The sequence below is a fragment of the Bos indicus x Bos taurus genome, chromosome 29 (genome assembly GCF_003369695.1).
Source record: "Bos indicus x Bos taurus breed Angus x Brahman F1 hybrid chromosome 29, Bos_hybrid_MaternalHap_v2.0, whole genome shotgun sequence".
NCBI lineage: Eukaryota > Metazoa > Chordata > Mammalia > Artiodactyla > Bovidae > Bos > Bos indicus x Bos taurus.
The window spans coordinates 26,715,496-26,738,628 of NC_040104.1; the positions used below are offsets into that span (position 1 = coordinate 26,715,496).

A 23,133-nucleotide genomic window follows, 5' to 3' on the forward strand; every position below is an offset into this window, starting at 1 on the left:
TGTTCTTGCCTGGAGAATCCCAGGGACGGGGGAGCCTGGTGGGCTGCTGTCTATGGGGTCGCACAGAGTCAGACATGACTGAAGTGACTTAGCAGCAGCAACTTTCACATTGTGCTTTTTTTTTGGTTGACCATAGACATAGTAATGGTTGGGTTTCAGCTTGAGTTCTGAAGAGTTAACAGTGTAGTTGAGCCTTCTGTTTGAGAAGAGGGTATTTTACTGTCAGGGTTAGTTGGAAACAGGGTTATTGTTCATATACATGGATTTTCTTAAGGTACCTGAAACAAACTGCCTCATCTTCCTGGACAAGAGTTTGTGGAATAACAAGAGAGCTGAATAGCAAGACCATGCTAATGGTGCCAGTGAACCGTGTGGTTGCAGATGATTTTGGCTTTGCGATCTAAACACCACAAGAAAACCTCTTTCTTCCTACTTTCTAGTATAAGCACCAGCTTCATCAGCTTTCTTAGCTTGCAGAGAGGACTAGCCAAGCCTTTGAGAATTTTCCAGAAGCCACTGTACCATACTACCCCAGACTTGGACATTAAAAATCGGTTGGTTTTTCCTTGAACCAGCAAGGTTGCTATGCCGTGACATTTTTGCTTCTTTGCCCCTGCATTGGATAGATGCTCTCAGGTGAAAGCAACTGTTTGCTCGACTAGGAAGTGCTAATCCCTTACTTTTATTTATTTGTATCCAAAGCTCTTTGATGGTTGAAAAATATAGTTGTTCCATTTACTCAGTGTTTTGTTGTAGTAGCTATATCAGATTGAGAAGAGGGTCTTTTGTACACTGGAAAGAGAAGTCCCTGAAAGCTTTGTTTTAAAAACCTTGGGTTTTTAAAGATAAATCTTTAAAAATCTGGAAGATAAATCTGTGTCTGCTTATTTAACTTTTTTTTTTTAAGTTAGGAAGAGTAAATAAAAAATTTTTTTAAAGTTACGGTATTTATGATTTTAAGTTAGGAAAAGTAGAATTTTATGAAAATAAAAGTTAACTGAAACTGAATTATGTGTTATCTCTCTGTTCTTTTTTTTTTTCTATTTTAAAAAAGTATGATATACTTGATAAACAGTAGAAACATATTTAAGAGACACTGGTACTTAGAACAGGTCTTGAGTTACAGTTTTTTAAGGATAATATAGATGTTATAAAAGAAACTTTAAAATGTTTGCCATTCAGACTTTCATGGTTCTCAAGGAGTACTCATGGTACTCCTTGTTTTCATTTTATGTTTTAATTAAGCTTTAAATTTTTCTAATGGTTTAAGAAGAAACATGAAAATGAGCCCATTTATTTGCAATTGTATTCTTTAAGTCTTCTTTTAAAGCTTTTGAAAAATTCCTGACACTTGAAGCCTACTCATTTTAAACTCATTCCTTGGTATTGAATCAGTTCTTAGTACTTTTGGGTGCAAATTGACCTAATTTTGACCCAGCAGAGCTAATCAGCTAAAGAAACTAATTATTAAAACACATCTGCACTGCTTCAAAATTGTAAGATTTGTCTTGAACTTGCATCATAGATTTTAATGGGACATCTGCTATATATTTTAACAGGCTTCATTAAGTAAGTTTTATGTCTTAGAGGGAGAGCATTTCTAATGAGATTCCACCTTTACAGTCAGTTTTAGGTTTCTACTTTAATGAATGACCATACAGTCTAGAGCCTGGTCCTGAACTTCCTGTTCTCTCTGTGAACCTTTGGAGTTAGGCTTAGATGTTCTTGAGAATACTTAAATCTATTTCCATGAACTGGTTTTTGAGTAGTAGGATGTGTTAAGAGCTACAAGGCATTGGGAATATAGTAATAAGCCAGAACAAGCAGCTCTTCTCTTCATGAGGCATTAATGGGGGAGATAGATGTTAAAGTTCACTTTGTGGATATTAGATAATACCAAGGAATTATTGAAAATTTAGTTACATGTGATAAAGGTATTGTAGTTATATAAGGAAATGTTCATATTTTTTAGAGATGTACACAGGTAAGGGAGAAATGACGTGTCAGGCATTTGCTTCAAGGTAGTTGAGCAAAAAGGGGGAAGCAGAGGGAGAGTATATGGAGCAAACGTGCCAAATATTGGTCACTGTTGTATATAGGTGATAGGTGCTCAGGTTCTATAATCGTGTATATGTTTGAAGTTTTTTCATAGTCCGATCTTTTTAAACAATCATACTAACAACAGTATTCTAAGAAATGCATAAGAGTGATGAGGCAAAGGTGTTAGCCTACATTGTTTCTGCAAAACTCAGCTCTCTGCTATAGCTACCAAGGCTAAACACACGCTTGCACTGTGCTTCACGTTTTCACACTTAGACATGTGTTCATATGTTCACCAAAAAGACCTATACAAGAATTCTCTTGCAGCATTGTTTCTGGAAACCTAGACTAGGAGTAAGCCAGACATTCATCAGTAGTAGAATGGATAAATGGTGCAGGATATTTATGAGGTAATATACATGAGTGGGGAGAAAAATGGGATCTTGGCTGTACACTATGACATGGATGAATTTCATGAATAGAACATTCATGAAAAAGGAGGGGAGAAAGCCAAATACACAAAAGCTTTTGCCTTTAAATTTTCATAAAAAGCTAAATTAGTATAGTGATAAACATCAGAATAATGGTTACATTTTGTGGGAGGACTTAATGATTCAGTTCAGTTCAATCGCTCAGTCATGTCCGACTCTTTGTGACCCCATGGACTGCAGCACACCAGGCTTCCCTGTCCATCACCAACTCCTGTAGCTTGCTCAGACTCATGTCTGTCGAGTCGGTGATGCCATCCAACCATCTCATCCTCTGTCGTCCCCTTCTCCTCCTGCCATCAATCTTTCTCAGCAGCAAGGTCTTTTCCAGTGAGTCTGTTCTTTGCATCAGGTGGCCAAAGTGTTGGAGCTTCAGCTTTAGCATCATATTCCAATGAATATTCACGATTGATTTCCTTTAGAATTGACTCGTTTGATCTCCTTGCAGTCCAAGGGACTCCCAAGAGTTTTCTTCAATGCCACAATTCAAAAGCATCAATTCTTCAGTGCTCAGCTTTCTTTATGGTCCAATTCTCACATCTGTACATGACTACTGGAAAAACCCTAGCAAACCATAGCTTTGACTAGATGGACCTTTGTTGGCAAAGTAATATCTCTGCTTTTAATAGGCTTTCTGTGTTGTCATAGCTTTTCTTCCAAGGAACGAGTATCTTTTAATTTCATGGCTGCAGTCACTGTCTGCAGTGATTTTGGAGTCCAAGAAAATAAAGTCTGTCACTGTTTCCATTCTTTCCCCATCTGTTTGCCATGAAGTGATGGGATTGGATGTCATGATACTTGTTTTTTGAATGTTGAGTTTTAAGCCAGCTTTTTCACTCTCTTCTTTCACCTTCATCAAAAGGCTCTTTAGTTCCTCTTCACTTTCTGCCATAAGGGTGTTGTCATCTGCATATTTGAGCTTATTGATGTTTTCCCCGGCAGTCTTGATTCCAGCTTGTGCTTTATCCAGCCTGGCATTTCGCATGATATACTCTGCATATAAGTTAAATAAGCATGGTTACAGTAAACAGCCTTGACATACTTCTTTCCCAATTTGGAACCAGTCCGTTGTTCCATGTCTAGTTTTAACTGTTGCTTCTTGACCTGCATACAGATTTCTGAGGAGGCAGGTCAGGTGGTCTGGTATTCCCATCTCTTTCAGAATTTTCCAGAGTTTGTTATGATACACACAAAGTCTTTGGCATAGTCAATAAAGCAGAAGTAGATACTTTTCTGGAATTCTCTTATTTTTTCTATGATCCAGATGTTTGCAATTTGTTCTTTAGTTCCTCTGCCTTTTCTAAATCCGGCTTGAACATCTGGAAGTTTTTGGTTCATGTACTGTTGAAGCCTGGCTTGAAGGATTTTGAGCATTACTCTGCTGGCATGTGAAATGAGTGCAATTGTGTGGTAGTTTGAACACTCGTTGGCATTGCCTTTCTTTGGGATTAGACTGAAAACTGACCTTTACCAGTCCTGTGGCCACTGCTGAGTTTCCCAAATTTACTGGCATATTGAGTATAGCACTTTCACAGCATCATCTTTTAGGATTTGAAATAGCTTAATCATTGGAAGGGGAATAATAGAGGCCCTGCATCTTGATCTGGGTAACAGTTGAGTGTCTTTACTTTGTAAAGGCTCACTGTAAAGTTCACTGGGCTCTATCAATGATTTCCTTACTCTTAGATGTGTGTTGTATATTTTATTCTTGTATTCTTCAGTAAAATATTTTTTTAAAATAAATGATTCTTACATTGAGCTAAAAGAAACATCTCTAGTTGTGCATGTATATAATATTTCGGTTAAAAAGTTTATAAAGAACAAACCACAAAAGGGCCCCCTTTGGTCTGAAACTTGGCGAGTGAAAGGAGCTCAGAGAAGCCCAGTGTGGCTGGAAGACGTAGACTACTGTTGAAGAAAAGTGGTAAGCGTCCAGGTCATTTAGCACCTGTGCTGTTTACACTTTTCCTTAAATCAGTGGGAAATAATGGAGGTTTTGTTAAAGAGAATGATGTGACCTGAAGGGCACATTGAAAAGATCATGGATGGAATATGAAGAACAATGAGGAGACTAGAGTATATATATGGATGTGAGAGTTGGACTGTAAAGAAAACTGAGCACCAAAGAGTTGATGCTTTTGAACTGTCATGTTGGAGAAGACTCTTGAGAGTTCCTTGTGCTGCAAGGAGTTGAAACCAGTCCATCCTAAAGGAAATTAGTCCTGAATATTCATTGGAAGGACTGATGCTGAAGCTGAAGCTCCAATACTTTGGCCACCTGATGCAAAGAACGGACTCATTGGAAAAGACCCTGCTGCTGGGAAAGATTGACGGCAGGAGTACAAGGGGATGACGGGATGGGATGGTTGGATGGCATCACTGACGCGATGGACATGAGTTTGAGTAAGCTCTGGGTGTTGGTGATGGACAGGGAAGCCTGGCATGCTGCAGTCCCTGGGGCTGCAAAGAGTTGGACACGACTGAGTGACTGAACTGAACTGATGGGTCAGCTGTCACAGTACCTCAGACAAGAAATAGACTTACATAAAGATAGCTTTAGTGGAGATGGAGAAAAGTGTATGTGTTTGAGAGCTACCTAGAAGGTAAAACGGAGAAGGCCATGGCACCCCACTCCAGTACTCTTGCCTGGAAAATCCCATGGACAGAGGAGCCTGGTGGGCTGTAGTCCATGGGGTCGCTAAGAGTCGGACACGACTGAGTGACTTCACTTGCACTTTTCACTTTCATGCACTGGAGAAGGCAATGGCAACCCACTCCAGTGTTCTTGCCTGGAGAATCCCAGGGACAGGGGAGCCTGGTGGGCTGCAGTCTATGGGGTCACACAGAGTCGGACACGACTGAAGTGACTTAGCAGCAGCAGCAGCAGAAGGTAAAATGTCCAGACTTGAGGATGGATTAGATAGGGAGGGATGAAGGAAGGAATTCACAATGGTGACTCTGTGGTTTCTCTCTTTTACTGTTTGGAGAATGATGATACTATTTTGTAAGACAAAGAAACCTGGAAGAACAGGTTTAGAGTTAAGGATAAGAGCTCATTTATTGGTGTGTTGAATTTGAAATGCCTCTGAGATATCCAAGTGGTGATTTCCAGTTGAAAATTAGGATACTCTTCCATGGTCGGTTCTGTCAAGTCAGACTTGTGACATATTCCATCCAGATATGATATATGATAGTGGAAGCAAAAGCAATCATAAAATTACACAAATTGCTCTTGACCTAGGATGCATTTTCTAACCTGTGGTACTTCTCAAGGTTGATAGGCTCTAGAAGTTTTTTTTTCTCTTTTTTCTTTTTAATAATCAAATCCAGTGGAGTAGCATCATGTGCAAATAGAACTTAATCCAAATTAACTATTCAAGTAGAAGAAAAAGAGTCTATGAGAGAAATAATGGTCTAATTAGTGCAGATGATACTACCCTCCATTTTACTTAATGAATATGTGCCTTAGAATGAGCCTGAGGTGGGAAACACATATGTTCTTTCTTCAGTTATGTTCAGTTTGCAAGTTTATCAGTAGTATGAATATCTTGCTGGATTGCATGTGATTCTTGTCTCAAAGTATTTGCAGTAGTCACCTTCATGCTCAGGACACATTCTAAGACATGCCTAAAATCAAGGATCGTACCATACTTTTTATATACACTGTGTTTTTTCTTATATATACATACCTGTGGTAAACTTTAATTTATAACTAGACCTAATAAGGGAATGTTCAAACTGTCTGCATCATACTCTTGCACTTCGAGGCCATTACTAAATACTGTAAGGTTTACTCAACAATCTGATAACTGAGTTGTCTATTAAAGTGATTAATGACACTTTAATTAATAAGTAGGGTAAACTGCAGTGATACTGTGGACAGAAGGATTATTGTCAGCCTGAGCGAAATGGAGCAGGAAAGCATGAGGTTTTGTCTCACTACTCAGAAGGTCTCGAAATTTAAAACTTACTGCTGCTTTCTGGAAATTTTCATTCAGTACTTTCCTGGGTAGCAGATAACCAAAGAAAGAAAAATTGCAGGTAAGTGGGGAGTACTGTATTTTTAATACAGCATGACACCCCGAAAGCCATCTACTTCATCTGGATTCCAACCAAAGAAATGTTGATTTTTGCCATTGCCAGGAGAACTGGTTGTCTTGAACATACTGAAGAATGGTTTATATTTCACTCTCCAGTGCAAAACCTTAAGGGATTTTCCTGAGTGATTTTGATTATCTTAAGATTTTTCCTTATGTGACTTACCCATTATATAATATATGACTATACTGTAATAGGATGCTTTGTCTCTTATTTGAAGGGATTCTTGTTAGTTCTCATTTTTTTATATTTGATTAAAATCCAGGTGTACCCTACACATTGTCTACAAAATTTTGGACATTTCCACTTAATCCTCTCTTAGTTTTCAGTCTTCCCAGCCACAGAGGGAAACTGGACCCCTGAGGGTTTTAACCTTTTAAAATCTAGATTTCTTAAACCCATTCTCTATGTTTAGTTGCCTTCTTACCTACTTCCATTCTCTGTCCTTGGAAACATATCATTAATAAAAACTTAATTTTAAAAAGTTATCTTTCACACTTCATATTAACTTTGAATCCCTTCAAATAAGAGACAAAGCATCCTATTAAAGTCTTTTCACGTTCATTGAATAGAATAGTGGAAGGGATAATCAGCAATATTAAACCATTATTTAACCAACGCAGACAGAGTGCAGAAGTCCACAAAATGAGGAACCCTGAAATTGAGTAAAGGATTCTAATATCAGTTCTGAAATACAATTAGAGTGCAATGTTAAAATCTTAAGCTACATTACAATCACAGTTTAATTCTAAATAGGTATAGGGTCATGCTTGAAGTTAGCCCAGGGAGAGAATACATTTATGAGAGAAATAATCACACTGAAGCAGGACTAAAATATTGTCTTCAGCACAGCAATAAGCATAAAAATGAAATAATCAGTATTAGTGAACTCTTGATTAGAGATGTCAGGGGAGTTCTCCCCACTCTTATCTCAGAGGCTGCCAATTAGCATTGTTATGTTGTGATAGTAAATGAGTTTGACCAGGTATTTTCCTCTCTGATTCAGGCAGTTATCCCTGGAGTAATGACCTCTAAGTAATTTTCTCAGTTCAAATTCCCTTTGACTTATGTTCTGGCAGAAACCATCATTAATATTGGCATCCAGGTCTTCAAAAAATCCTAAAACATCCAATGTTTCCAGACATATATATGTATGTATGTATGTATTCATAGGAACGATCAGTCCTTGTGGAAAGATGAGTCAAGAATTGGAAAAATAAATTTTTGTTCTATATACCAGATGGCTCAGAACTTAATATTTACCTTAATCTGTCTTTGTCTTTTCTAGAAGACTAGATGAGAAAAGGACCAGTCTTAAAATAGAGTTTTCTAAAGAATAATGTAAATCAAAGAGGAAAGTTTAGACGATGGTAACATAGTGCCGCAGTTAAAAACTTCAAGCTTTAAACCCAGTGTGCCACGTTTACCAGTATGATTTTTTTTTCCCAGAATGACTTTAGAAAAGGCATTTAACTTCACCTGACCTTGAAATTTCTCATGTGAAAAGTGGAGATTATAACGCCAATAATTACCTCCTGGGTGTTATTTTGAGGGTGAAATGAGGCAGTGCATAAAAGCATTTACCACTATGTCTGGCACATAGAAAATGCTCATAAAATGATCTGATTAATATTTCCATTCACTTCCCTATCTTTTTAAAGAAGGGATTGTTTATTTATTTTTAACTTATTCATTTGATTATGGGGAGTGTGATTTCATAGGCTGAATTTACTTACTCCATCAGGATTAAATAAGTGTCACTGGTTTGTCTATCGTGCGTGCTAAGTTGCTCCAGTTATGTCCGACTCTTTGCATCCCATTGGACTGTTGCCCACCAGGCTCCTCTGTCTGTGGAATTCTCCAGGCAAGAATACTGGCATGGGTTGCCAGGCCCTCCTCCAGGGTATCTTCCCCACCCAGGGATCGAATCCACATCTCATTATGTCTCTTGCACTGCAGGTGGGTTCTTTACCGCTAGTGCCACCTGGGAAGCCCTGATGTGTCTGTCAGTACCAGTTTCTTCACAGCCAGAGATATGCAGTAAACTTTGTAAGCTGTTCATATCCCTGAATACCTAATGTATTCGAGAAATGAGACATTCTTTCAAAATGCCACATTTATGCAAGCCAGGTGCTTCTCAAAGCAAAATCACTCTTTAATGCCTACGGTTTTTCAGAGTCACAGTTTTCCCCTCTAGGTCACTAAGACAGTGACATAACTATTACAGTAGGTGATATGTCCTGGCTGTCCCTGAAGACTGTACCATAGCCTTAAATCTGATTTCTTTTTTCTCTTCTTCTCATCCTTTTATTCAGCATCCAACCCCATGAATATGGGATGGGCTAGTCTCACTTAGTATTCAAAGATCACAATAAAAAAAGAAATCTGAATGTCTACTAACTAGATTTTTAGTTCTCACCTCAGATGTTGGATGCTTCTTAGAAGGGCTCTAATGGAACGGTAATAGCTATCTTTTTAGTTCACATTTCAAGAGAGAAAAAACAGCCCTATTCATTCCTGGAAATTAAAGTATATCACATCTTCTACCTGCCCCTCCTTTTTCTTTCCTGTCTGTCAGGATTTCTTTCAGTATTCCATCTCTTAGTTTATACTTCTGAAGGTTTATAAAGACAAGAAGTATCTTGTAGAGCTTGATCTCCTAGCCACAAAAATGAGTTTTAATAGTTTTCAATTTTAAACCTCTGTAGCAGAAAACTAATTTTTTTTGTTCTGCATTGATTTTTTAAATTCAGTTTATCTACTATTTTGTTCTTAAACTTTTAAATTTAATGTTTTCTTACCATTGATAGTATTTTCTGGCATTTGAAGAATGAGTAATGGGCCATGTAGTTCTTACAGCTTTTACGGAATATTGGAAAGCAGCATGGAAGATGGAATATAATGAAACAGTAACCATTGACATTGAGCTGTGAGAAACTGATGACGTGAGGAACCAAGAGATAGAAAGCTCGAGAAGCAGTTGCTGCAAGAGTTCTTAAATGGCAAGCAAGCAAGCACACACACACACCCACACACCTTTTCACGATGACTTTTTATTCACACATGTATTGGATTCTAGTGCTGTATTAGGCATCGTGAGGGCAACAGAAAATAGTCTCTGATGCCAGAGACCTTCACTTAGTAGGAGAGGTCAGCATATAAACAGATAATTGTACTATGTGCTCTGTAATAGAATTTTAATGATACAGGCATATGTAAAAGGTACCCTTGACCTGACAAACTCTCACTCACATTTAAGGTTTTACCTTAGGCATGACTTTCTTCTAAAAAGCCTTCATCATACAGTTTGCACTAAATTAGTGCAGAGTGATTAATTGTTAGTACAGACATCAAGGAATATTCCTCTAGAGCAGTTGACATCAAATTCCAGTTTTGAATAAAAAGTAAGAAATTATAAGAGAAGTAAAACATCGTAGTTTTCTTTTCCTGAAGGTTGATAGGAGTGGAGCATATTATATCATTTCATTCTTTAATTGTTCTCTCAATTAACAAATCTTTATTAATTTCCTGTGGTCCCTGAACATCCCAGGCTATTTCATGCCCTTGTAACTGCATGGCTGTTTTCACTAAATGTTTAGATTGAACACCCGGTCATTGTGCCTAGGCAGTGAATATAGGGAGGTAAGCACAGATACAGAGAGATTGCCCTAAAGGGCCTATTGGGATTTTCAGTCGAACAGAAAGCATTATGAATATTATGAATATTGTTAGAGGACACGCAGGAACATTTAATGAGTATGTTATAATCTCTGCGGAATTAGGGAAGGCTGCTCAGGGAAAGTAACATTTAAACTGAGACATAACAAGTGAAAAGAAGCTAGGTTAGACGATGACAGACCTTAGATAGGAAAAAAACCTAAAACAGTCCAGTGATGAATCTGTCTCCTATAACAGCAGACTGTGTAAAATGGAGTAACCCTTTTACTGAGACCAACTTCAAAATATTATGTGGGTATAGAAAACAGTGAAATCCTGATACATGCTGCAGAATGTATGAACCCTGAGATAATGAGTGAAAATGCTAAGTAAAAAAGGCCTGCTGTGAGAGGATTCCATTTATATGATGTTCCAGTTCTATGATTCCACTTATCTGAAATGTTCATAATAGGCAAATCTGAGAACTGAGGATAAAAGGAGCAGTATGGATACAAGGTTTCTTTGGGTTTGATAGAAATCTAAAATTAGATTGTGGTGATGGTTGTACAATTCAGAATATACTTTTTAAAAACTGAATTATACAGTTTACTTAAATGGGGAAATTTTTATGGTATGTGAATTGTATTTTAATCTAAAAAGGGAGAAGACTTTCCCTAGAATATCCCTAGATACATTCTACTAAAACCAAAGAGAACATCTTAGAAGCCTCAGTGGGGTTGTAAGAAGAACATTGAAATTATCTTCAAAAGAACAATAAATAGATGATTTCTCCGCAGGAACAATAGAATTGGAAAGACAAAAGGTAATTCAGTGATGACATCCTCACTGTGCTGAAAGAAAATAACTGCCAACCCTGAATTTTACCCAACTGAAATAACTTTGCCAACAAAGGTCCGTCTAGTCAAAGCTGTGATGTTTCCAGTAGTCGTGTGTGAATGTGAGAGTTGGACTATAAAGAAAGCTGAACACCAAGAGTGATACTTTTGAACTGTGGTGTTGGAGAAGACTCTTGAGTCCCTTGGACTGCAAGATCAACTAATCAATCCTAAAGGAAATCAGTCCTGAATATTCATTGGAAGGACTGGTGCTGAAGCTCCAATACTTTGGCCACCTGATGCAAAGAACGGACTCATTGGAAAAGACCCTGCTGCTGGGAAAGATTGACGGCAGGAGGAGAAGGGAACGACAGAGGATGAGATGGTTGGATGGCATCACTGACTGGATGACATGAGTTTGAGTAAGCTCTGGGAGTTGGTGATGGTCAGGGAAGCCTGGCATGCTGCAGTCCATGGGGTCACAAAGAGTCAGACACGACTGAGTGAACTGAACTGAACTGAAAGTAACATTTAAGAATGAAGCTGAGAGCTTCCCTGGTGGAACAGTGGATTGGAACCCACCTGCCAGTGCAGGAGACATGGGTTCTATCCCTGGTCTGGGAAGATCCCACGTGCCACGGAGCAGCTGAGCCCATGTGCCACAGCTACTGAGCCTCCACCCTTGGAGCCTGTGCTTCGCAACAAGGGGAGCCACCTCAGTGAGAAGCCTGTGCACTGCAACAAAGAGTAGCCCCACTCACGGTAGCTGGAGAAAGCTCGCATGCAGCAGTGAAACCCAGCACGGCCAAAAACAAAACTGAAAAATGAAGAACGAAGCTGAAATAGATACTTAAGGTGAACAACAACAAAAAAGAATTTGCCCCAGGAAACTGATTAATGAAGGGAATAAAAGCAGACAAAAAGTGATCCTAGATGGAAGTCCAGAAATACAGGAAGCAGTGAAAGTGAACAAAAGTGGTGTATGTGCATATAGCAGTAGTTCCACTCCTAGGTATGTACCCAACAGCACTGAGTGCTTAAGTTCATCAAAATAGGTTCATAAAAGAATGTTCATAAAAACGGCACCTAGTACTTGTCAACAGTAGACTGGATAAATAAATTGTATAGTCACATATGTCTTAGAGCCATATAACTATTTAGGTAATATGCAATCGTATAAGTGAATGTCAAAAACAATAATAAAATTAGCTAGGCACAAAAGACTATGATATTGGTGAAGCATGTAATAGGGAAAATGAATCTGTGCTTAGAAATTGGAGAGAGAAGTCTTGGCAAGGACGTAGAGAAAAGGGAACTCTGTACACTTTTAGTGGAAATGTAAATTGGTACAACCACTGTAGGAACAGTACAGAGGTTCCTCAGAAAATTAAAAATAGAAACACCATATAACCCAGCAATCCTGCTTCTGGGTGTATATCCAGAGGAAGTGAAAACAGGGTCTTGATTATTCACAATAGTCGAGATACAGAAACATCCAAAGTGTGTACAATGGACTAGATAAAGAAGATACGAGATTATATATACACACACACATGCAGTGGAGTATTATTCCACTGTAAAAAGAAGGAAATCTTGCCATTTACCACAGCATGGATGGATCTTGAGGGTATTAGGCTAAGTGAAAGAAGTCAGAAGGAAACAAATAACTCTTATACATAGAACCTAAATAAAAAGGCCAGACTCAGAAACAGAGAACAGAATGTTGGTTACCAGTGGGTTGGGAACTGGGAAAAAGGGGGAAATGTTGGTTAAGAGTACAGACTTCTAGTTAGAAGTTGAGGAAGTTCTGGGGATCCATTGTACATCAAGGTTATTATACCATAGTTAATGATGCTATATTATATAGTTGAAGATTACTAAAAGTAGATTTTAAATGCTCTCACTGCAAAAAAAAAAAAGTAATAATGATGTGGCATGATGGAGATTTAGTTAATGCTCTGGTGGTAGTCGTTTTGCGGTATGTAAGCGTATCAAATGAACACATGGCACACCTTACATTATATATTGTTAGGTTGGTTACATCATTGACTGTATAAATTAATAGTATCTTGTGTTTCTAGCTAGGAAGAAGTGTTGAGTAAGGCCATATAAGCTATTGATTTATGAAATGTCAGAATTCAAGTACCTATGTTTTAGTCTCTGAAGCAGTGATCCCTTCTGCTCTCTAAAACTGCCTTTTTAGGTAATTTTGTAGGTAAACTACAAGGGAGCAATCTTCGTAAATTTTAAAGGAATTTCAGTTGTACTTTGGGAATATTTTAGTAGATCAAAAATGATTTATGTTGAGTTTCTTTTAGTAAAAGTACCTTTAAAAAATATTCTTAGACCTATTGTCTGTTTTGATGCTTTCCATATTGCTTGATCCATTTCTAAACGATACTCAGTTTGGTGATACCCTTGAGAAGTATATGGCACTTAATGTGTATTGTTCCCTAGAGGAATCATGAAAGAAAGAAAAGATGCAAATTTCCTCCTGGGATAAAATAGAAAATTAATTGAAGAGGGAAGAGTCTATAATTTAAGCTATAGTTAATATTGGGAGAATAATGTAACATGTAATTTTCATTTTCTTGGTTCATTTTCTTGGTTATGTCTTCTTAAATACCAGTCATCACCAGCAGAGTTCATGCTCTCTATGCAGCAGCTTTTTATGGCCTGTATTTGTATTTTCATCTGATTGGTTTATAGACAATGATGTAAGTTAAAATGTATAATCTTTTTTATGCATTATCTTCTTACTCTTGCTTTACTTGCTTCAGACTCATCATCAGTTAGCTTTTGAATTCCATGTTAAGGTTTTGAAAGAAATACTCCAACAAAAAATGAATTGTATTTTTGTTATAGTGATTCTGCTGCATGGATTACAAGCACTCTATCTCCATGCTTGGATAAACTCCATCAAAAGCACATTATCCTCCTATTTCTGTGGCCAGCTGCCTAATTGTATCTGCTGTAACCACACGCTGCTGGAACATGATACCAATGAAGAACAGAAATGATAAATTACTCCCTGCAGGTGATAGTGATAATGATAATTTTTAATTTCCTTCTTCCTCATAAGGTCTAGTCTGATCTCACTTCATTGGCTGCCATCCTGTTATATACACACATGATATGTCCTCTTTAAAGAAATACTCATCACACTAAAATACATGAGAAAGCAATTCATTTTTATTCCATGTCATTGTTCTTCAAATGAGCATGTATCATACTACTTTGTATGTATGGGATGAAAAAACAAAATGTAGCTTAAAACAGATTTTTTAAATGGTTCAATGTACACATGAAATGATTTGTGAAATCCACAAAGCAGAAACAAATAGCTCATTCTGAAACTCTCTTGTAATACTTCAGAATATTTAAGATGCCCAAAAAAACTACATGTCTGTATTATTTTCCTATGTACTTCAGAGTAATTATGGAATATTCTCACCAAATTATAAGCATGATCAAACTATCCCAGAAATTTACTGTATGCATATATTTTCCTTTCATTCTGTTTATGTTGTTATCACTGTTGTTCTTAATTACTATTAACTTTCTCTCAGTCTTACTGACTTTATACCTGTATTTTTCTGCCTGTGGTATAAGGCAGCGAATTTTATTTATTTCATTGTGACCTTGCCTTTGCAAACTAACCTAGCTCCTATAGATACTTAATTTAAATGCTTATTTCTCTCCTTAGCATTCCCCTTGCCCCTAATTAGAGATATATATGGAACAAAAGGGAAATTCATTCTGTGGCCAGGTCTTCCAATCTATCTGATCTTTCTTAAGCACATGTCAAGTTGTGCTCCAGTTATTTATCGCCATTGCCTGTTTGGCATCATTTTCAATTTCCTGTGCTGATTGTTTATTCTTGTATTTGAATGACTTCCACAGAGAGAGTGTGAGTTCATTGAAATTAACATTTAAAACACCTAGAGATATCGTGTCAAAGTGGTGGTAACAAGGAGATTAAACTGTAATTGAAAAACAGTTGCATGTTTATATTCTGCAGCGAAATGAATAGTTTTGTCCCCAAATCAGCTGACATATTTGACTGTTTATAACATCCTTGCAGAAATAAAAACAGCAATCATAGTTCAACTAGTTTATATGATGTTTCAAGTTTAAGGATTTTTTTCCTCTTTTTTCCTCATCTCTATTTTAATTATCAAGGATCACATATATTTAAAAAGAAAAAAAAGCTCTTTCCTTAAAGTGGCATTCTAGGCATTGCTTGTATTAGAGGGTAAATACCGTTTAGTTCTCTGATGAGTACATTATGTGCATGTGATTTTAAATCCCAGGTGAATTTTTTCCTGACTTCTCAAGCTTCTGCTTAATGTTTGCTGTGGAACTGATCTTAACACTACCCTTAAACAAACATCATTAGGAAGGTAGATCTGCATGAAGAGTTGGAGATCCTATAATGTCCTTCACAGGGAACTATGATATAGATATGTCTTCTATTTTTCTTTCTTATTTTATTTATTTGTCTTTGGGTTTATAAACTATTTGTTTTTTGGTTATGCTAAACTACACAGTATTTCTTTCACTGTATTTTTGGGTTAGTTTCTTTTTTGAGAACTAAATTTCATAGAAAATTATATTTAGGGATTGAAAGACAATTCTAAAATGCCTTTATATTCTCAGATCTTTTTTATTTTTTAACTTTTTGTAAACTTGTGTATCAGCCTCTTGTGTTCATTAAGACCTATACTCCATGATTATAGTTATGTAATGTTCTGTTATATTAACATTACCGGCCTGTTTTTGCCTTTTTTTTCACCAGAGTTAAATAGGCCATTTCTCTTCATATAGTTTATATATTTCAAACTCTGGTCGCATTTCTGATAACGTAAGAGCTGCTTTTCAGCCCAAATTTGTTGTTTCCACAAAAGGTTTTATTAGGTCACTGAAGTTTTTCTTTCTTCACTTCCATTTTTGGTAACATAGAGTATACAACATATGTATAACTTAAAGAATAATTATAAAGTAACCCTCTCCCTCTAGAACCCTAGAAGTCTTCATAATGTTTTCATATATACACTGTGTGCTTGCTCAGTTGTTCAGTCATGTCTGACTCTTTGCAGCCTGACAGACTCCTCTGTCCATGGAATTATCTAGACAAGAATAGTGGTGTGAAGTGCCATTTCCTACTCCAGGGGAATCTTTCCAGCACAGGGATTGAACCTGCATCTCCTGCACTGGCAGGCAGATTCTTTACCACTAAGCCACCTGGAAAGCCCATCCCCATATATACACTGCTATGTATAAAATAGGTAACTAATGAGAGCCTACTAGATAGCAGAGGGAACTCTGCTCAGTGCTCTGTGGAGACCTAAATGAGATGGAAATCCAAAAAGAGGGGATATATGTATACATGTAACTGTTTCAGTTTGCTGTATAGCAGAAACAAATATAACATTGTAAAGCAACTATTCTTCAATAAAAATTAATGCAAACCAATACAAATAAAATTTTTCATTTTTCAACGATTTTATAATAAAATATATATATACATATAGAGAGGGTTTCAATAATTTCTATTACTGTTGCTTTCCCATTTGCATCTTTTCGTCTCTATTTGCAATTTTAGGGACTTCCCTGGTGGCTCAGACGGTAAAGTGTCTGCCTACAGTGTGTGAGACCCGGGTTCAGTCCCTGGGTCGGGAGGATCCTCTGGAGAAGGCAAGGGCAACCCACTCCAGTACTCTTGCCTGGAAAACCCCATGGGCGGAGGAGCCTGTCAGTCTACAATCCATAGGGTCACAAAGAGTCAGACACGACTCAGTGACTAAACTTTCACTTTTGCTACTCTCCTCATTGGAAAATGTGTGTGTGTGTGTGTGTTAGTCGTTCAGTCATATCCAACTCTTTGTGACCTGTGGACTGTAGCCCACCAGGCTCCTCTATCCATGGAATTCTCCAAGCAAGAATACTGAACTGGGTGGCCATTCCCTTCTCCACGGGATCTTCCTGACTCAGGGATCAAACCCAGGTCTCCTGCACTGCAAGCAGATTCTTTACCATCTCAGTCACCAGGGAAGCCCTGGAAAATATTATTTTTCTAGAATTACTAGCTGGGGAAAACTTGTCATTCTTTTTATTTAAATTAGTTTAGTTCCTTTTACATGTTAGACACTTACCCTAGCCTTTGAGGTACAGAGAGGACTGATTTTTTTGAGAGTCACTAAGGGAAATAATCAGAGATAACAGCTGAATTGAATGCTTCTCCGTGCAATACTATGGATTATTTAGCTCAAGTCCTATTAAAAATAACTTATCACAGTTCTTCATATTTGTGAGAAATGGATAGATAAACATGAAGAATATCGATATTCCAAATCTATCTGTTACTTTCAATAGCTTGGTCAGATCTTTCCAGATAGTTATATATTCACATTTGTGTAACACAGAATAAGTGCCCCAAACAAATATATATTATTTTTTTCACTTAATAGTATACCACAACTCATTTTCCAAATCAGTAAATACTTACCTGTAGGTTTACTTTTGATGGCCAAATAGTATTCTATTATTTGTAGATTTTATGATTTAGTAACTGATTACCTGTTGTTGAAAATTTGGGCTAAAATTGACATAGTTAAATCTTGGCAAGCATACTTAATAATTTCCTTAGAATAACTTTTTGGAAGTTTTGAATTACTGGGTCAACCAGTATTACATTGTAAAAAATCTTAATTGAGTGAATGAAAACAGAAAAGTATACAAGTCATAAATAGTTTAATAAAATTACACAAAGTGATTTTTCCCTCATGTATATATACCCAGCGTTCAACTTCAGAAACAGAATACTACCAGAAACCCAGGAGCCCACCATGGAATCCCTTCCAGTTTCTATCCTTGTTGCAAGGATAACTCCTCTTCTGACTTGTAACACTATGAATTAGGTTTGCTATTTTTGGATTTCTGTATATAAACTGAGTCATATCACGTGTGCTATTTTGCATCTGATTTCTTTGTAATATGTATTAGTTGTTTTCCCTAGAAAAGTTATTTCATTTTATTTTCCCAGCATGAATGCTTCTTTCTCCACTAGCTGTGAACACTGTCATTTAAAAAACACAGTCAAGGAAAATTGTATCCAGTTGTCTTAATTTACTTATTTTTTTCTAAGTAGGTGAAACAGTTTTTTTTAACATGTCTATTAATCATTTGTTTTTCTTTTGTAAATCTCTTGCTTTGTCTTTTGTTAGCTTCTTTTGATACATTGCTGTCTTACTAATTTGTAGTAGCTTAATATACAAAGAACAGTGACCCTTTGTTATATGTGTGGCAAATATTCTCCGATCTCTTGCTTATCTTTTAGTTTTGATTCTAAAATTTAAATTTTTCTTATATTAAGTTTCTGCCTTGTGTATGATGCTTAAGAGCCTTCTTTATTTGCAGACTTTATAGACATTATTTATTGTTTAGATTTCATTCTTCCTCCTACCCTCCAGCCCCTGCACTGATCTTTGTGCTTATGTGTGCTTACATTGAAAAGCCCACCAGATGATGTTATAATTTTTGCCTTAAATAATCATAGGTATCAAATTCAGAGGGGATTATAGTTACCCAACTATTTATCATTTCTTTTGGTTTCTTATTTTTGATATTTCAGGTTTCCTTCCAATATTATTGCCTGTCAGCCTAAAGAACTTCCTTTAAAATGTCTTCTAAAAAGCCTGTTGGCAATGGATTCTGTAATTTTCCTTCACTTGGAAATATTTTTATCCTTCATTCTCTAAAGGATGTTTTTCCTGGATATAGAATTTTAAAAGTGTTTTTTTTTTTCCCCCTCCTGTTCCATCATATTTTTCTTTTCAGTCTGGACCTCCAGTCAGATGTTTGTTAATTCCATAGGTCCCCGAGTCTCTGGGAATTTTATTTCAATCTTTTCCCCTTGTTTTTAAAAATTGGTTCGTTTCTATTGGTTTCACTTCAAATTCAGACTTTTTCCTCTGTATCTTCTCCATTCTACAATTCATCCTAGGAAGTTTTTTGTTTCAGTTAATTGTGTTTTTCAGTTCTGAAATTCCCTTTAGGTTCTCTTTTTGTCATTTCTGTTTCTCCACTGAGAATCTCTCTTTTGATTCATTTCAGTGTGTCTCTGCTGTGGCTTTGCTGTTAACTCATACCAACATAGTTATAGTTTCTGCTTTAAGTCTTTGTCTGATAGTCTAGCATCTGGGTCATCTCAGCACTGACATCTGTTGACTGTCTTTCCTCTTGACAGTTGGTTCCATTTTCCTGGACTTTGTATGCTGAGTAGTATTGGATTGTATCCTGGGTATTGTGGACTCTTTGCTGACTTATCGTCATCTGGACCTTATTGATGTTTGATGTTAACAGGCGACCAGTGCAGTTAAAGTCAGGACATAAATTCTGTCAGCAGTGTCTCAGCAGACAGTGGTTCAAACCTCATTTCTGCTCTCTAAGAGTGTGCTGTTCTTTCTGTTTTGGGGTTCTCTCCTGCAGGAACACAGTTTAGGAATTGGTCTGAGACCAGTGTTTTTTTCTGTTTGACAAAATTATAAATAGTATTTTGATTCTCTTTTGGTATCTGAAGCATAATGAACCTCAAGGTTAAATACTGAATTTGGTTTGGGCCCAATCTGCATTAACCCTGTGGAATCAGTAAAACTCCACGTTTTTAACAAAAGCAGGAAAGTACACAAATCAGCTTTATATGACTTTTTGATAATCAGTTTCTAATTTTTAACACTTTATATGCTTTATTTAATGCCAGTTTTAAAATAGGTTGAGTCAAGCCTGTCCCACTAGTGAAAGAAAAAGGAATGATCATTTAAATTTTAAACAAAAAGAAATTAAAATTTATATTTGATTAACATATTAATTTCTTCTAGCAGCCTTTTATATAATTACAGTGAACCTTAGAGTTACATCAGATTTCTTCTTTGTGTGTATACCTAAAACATAAGTTTTATTGAATGATGTAATTTTTATTTTCAGAAACAAAATATGTAATATTTTAAAATTTCATTTATCTCATCATAAAAATAATCATACTACTTTACTTTAAAATTGGATGAATTAAATCAGAAGAAATGAAGTGAACTGGGTTTGTACAAAAGAGTATGTGTCAATTATTTATTTCTGTGTAGCAGACCACCCCAAAACTTAGTGTCTTGACGTCAAAATCATGTAGATTTATTTGTCTGTGTTTCTGTAGTCTGGATTGTTCTGCTGGTCTAGTTCAATCCTAGTTCTCCTGGTCTCTCCTGGGCTGTCTCACACTGCTGCGGCTGTATGGAGACTTGACTCACACGGCAGCGTCTCAGTGGGGGAGTCTGGATGGGTAAGGGGCCGGGTGAGCCTCGCTCCATGTAGATTCTCACTTTTCAGTGGTCCAGCACTGGCGTTTCTCTAAGTGAACACGTATTGAGTATCTGATTAGCCTTGTTACCCTTATTATCTTGTTTATATGGGGAAAAGCCAAGTTACATTATTTTTATTTATAACATCTTTTCTAGAGAAAATAGTGACCTGCCATTTATTTAAGAGTGTCTGATCTTTGAAATGGTTTCTTACTTGCCTTGACTTAAAAGACCATGAAATCAATTGTTACGTGATTTGTTTAATAATTATTTATATTACTTCTTTTTAAAAAAACAGGCAATTGCTGGCTACTTCGATATATATTTTGAGAAGAATTGCCACAACAAGGTAGGTATTTCATAACTAGGCAAGTATTTTATCTTTGTGCCCCAAGGCATTTGATCATAAGCATTTTGCTTTTGTAAGTAGTTGGAGCTTGTATTTGATGTAGTAAATTAATGTACCGTGATATTAAAAATCTTGTACTTCATCAGACATTTTTGAACTCTACCAATGCAGGTTGTGTTTTCTACGGGCCCACTGAGCACCAAAACACACTGGAAGCAAACAGTATTTCTATTGGAAAAGCCATTTTCAGTTAAAGCAGGTAAGAAAGGGGGGTGGGTGTCTTATTCATTCTGAAATAAACAGTATTCATCCATTCTACAAACACTTTTTCTGTGCCCACTGTATTTGAAGCAATATAGCATACTAAGGTAAGTAGTTCTTAGAGTTTACCATGTACATAAAGTTTAGGTGGCATATCATTTCATTAAAGAAGTAAGTTAAAACTTTTATTTGAATCTGATGTCTGCCAGTTACAATGTATGTGCCATTATGTAGCTCTTATGTTGAGTACTACAGAGTAATTCAGAAAATTTTTCGTTAAGCATTAACTAGTATATACTAAGTTGAAACTATAATTAAAAGAAAATATTTTAATTTCCCAAGTGACTAAACAGAAATATTACCAATAGAAGTAAAGTGTAAATTAAAAGAGAATGTCATTCAGTAGTTATTATATTCAAAATATATTTGTTTAGAATGCTCTCCACTGGATCCACCTCCTCAGATCTAGCCTAGTGTTTAAAGACTGATCCGATGCTGCATTGCTTTGTCTTACATCTCGTTGATTGTTCACTTACATGAGCACCTATAGTTCTTATATATCTACACATCTAACACCAAAAGTTAGAATTTGATTATGGACTTTTTTTTTTTTAACTGCTTGTTACACGTATGTCTTGTCCCATCTTCACTGAAAGCATCTTGACTGTGGGAAAACTGAATGCACACCAAACTTCAGTGCAGAGATACTCAACATCAGATTATTTGTATGTCTCTTAAAAGCAACGTTGAGCAAAGATTTGCAGAAGGATTTCTAAAATATATGATTTTGATTTATATGAAGTTTTAAAAACATGTAAAACAACAGTCTATACACGCACATAGTAAATTAAGAAGCAACACTTATGATAACCACTGAATTCATTGACGTGGTCACCTCTAGAGAAGGATAGAAATAAGATTGCAGAAAGGGGCTTTAGTGCCGTATATCTGAACTATTTCTTTGAAAAACTGAAGGAACTGTGCAGAATGTCAAGATTTGACAAAACTGAGCAAGTGGTCATTACATCATTCTCCATGTTTAAAATATTTCATAAAATTGTAATGTAGTTTTTATTTCACTGTTGAAGCGTAAAGGAATTTAGTAGATGCAAATTAACACCATTAGAGTAAAGCAGCACTGTGTTGTCATTCTTTGACTTTGAGGTTGTAATGCTATGGAAATAAAACTTTGATGGTGTCATTTTCTCTTTCTCTGGAAAGCTATAGCACAGCAAAACTGAAATGAAGCAAAGACATCTTCATTTATGTTTCTTTGCTTTTTTTTTAACTCTGATATTTGGATTAACTTTGGGAAAATTGAAAATACTGCTTTTTCCCCACTGTGACCACTTGTTGTCTTACTACTAGAATTCTAAAGGCTATACTAATTCTTTCATGTTTTAATCTTGAGAGAGATTTAAGATAGCCTTTGAATTTTCTCCTACCTAATTGCAACACAATATTATTTATACCTAGTGAAAATTTGAAATCCTAACTATTCTTTACACAGTAATCCTTCGAGTAATTGATTTCTCAGAATACTGTGAAGAAGATATATGATTCTAATGTTGCCCCGTGGCACCATCTACATTCTATATTTCTTTTATTGCCATTGTGTGTACTTACATAAGTCCAATAGGCTCTCCTAAAAGAGTATAACCTGAGGAAAGTTTGTGAAAACAAAATTTCAAAGAAAGAAAAAATAGTCATTCTCAGTTATAAGAATTTTTTTTAACTCTACTAATCATTAGCCTCTGATGGTATTACTGATAAATAGAAGCCAGAAGCTGTGGGGCAGAGTATTGGGATAGAAGCTAGTCAGAAAAAAGAGCTCTAGGGACATGTTGATAATTGTATTAAATATAAATGGTCCGTACATCTAGAAGATGAAATTTCATTCAGTGCTAAAAAGAAATGAACTATCAACCTGTGAAAAAACATGGAGGAATCTTAAACCCATATTGCTGAGTGAAAGAAGCCAACCACTTAGAGAAATAACACCAACTCTACACAGTCTCTTCCAGAAAAAAGAAAAGAACTGATTTTATGAGGGT

The 23,133-nt window shown here is 36.3% G+C and overlaps 1 protein-coding gene across 2 annotated transcripts in view; it reads left to right on the forward strand.

Moving 5' to 3' along the window:
* The window catches only part of PRMT3 (protein arginine methyltransferase 3), a 122,941-nt gene that overhangs the window by 85,717 nt on the left and 14,091 nt on the right, over positions 1-23,133 (forward strand). For both annotated transcript variants that reach the window (XM_027531399.1, XM_027531400.1), the window contains 2 exons: positions 20,768-20,818; positions 20,990-21,077. In XM_027531399.1, coding sequence (XP_027387200.1) covers positions 20,768-20,818; positions 20,990-21,077 — 139 coding nt within the window. The remainder of the gene's footprint in view (positions 1-20,767; positions 20,819-20,989; positions 21,078-23,133) is intronic.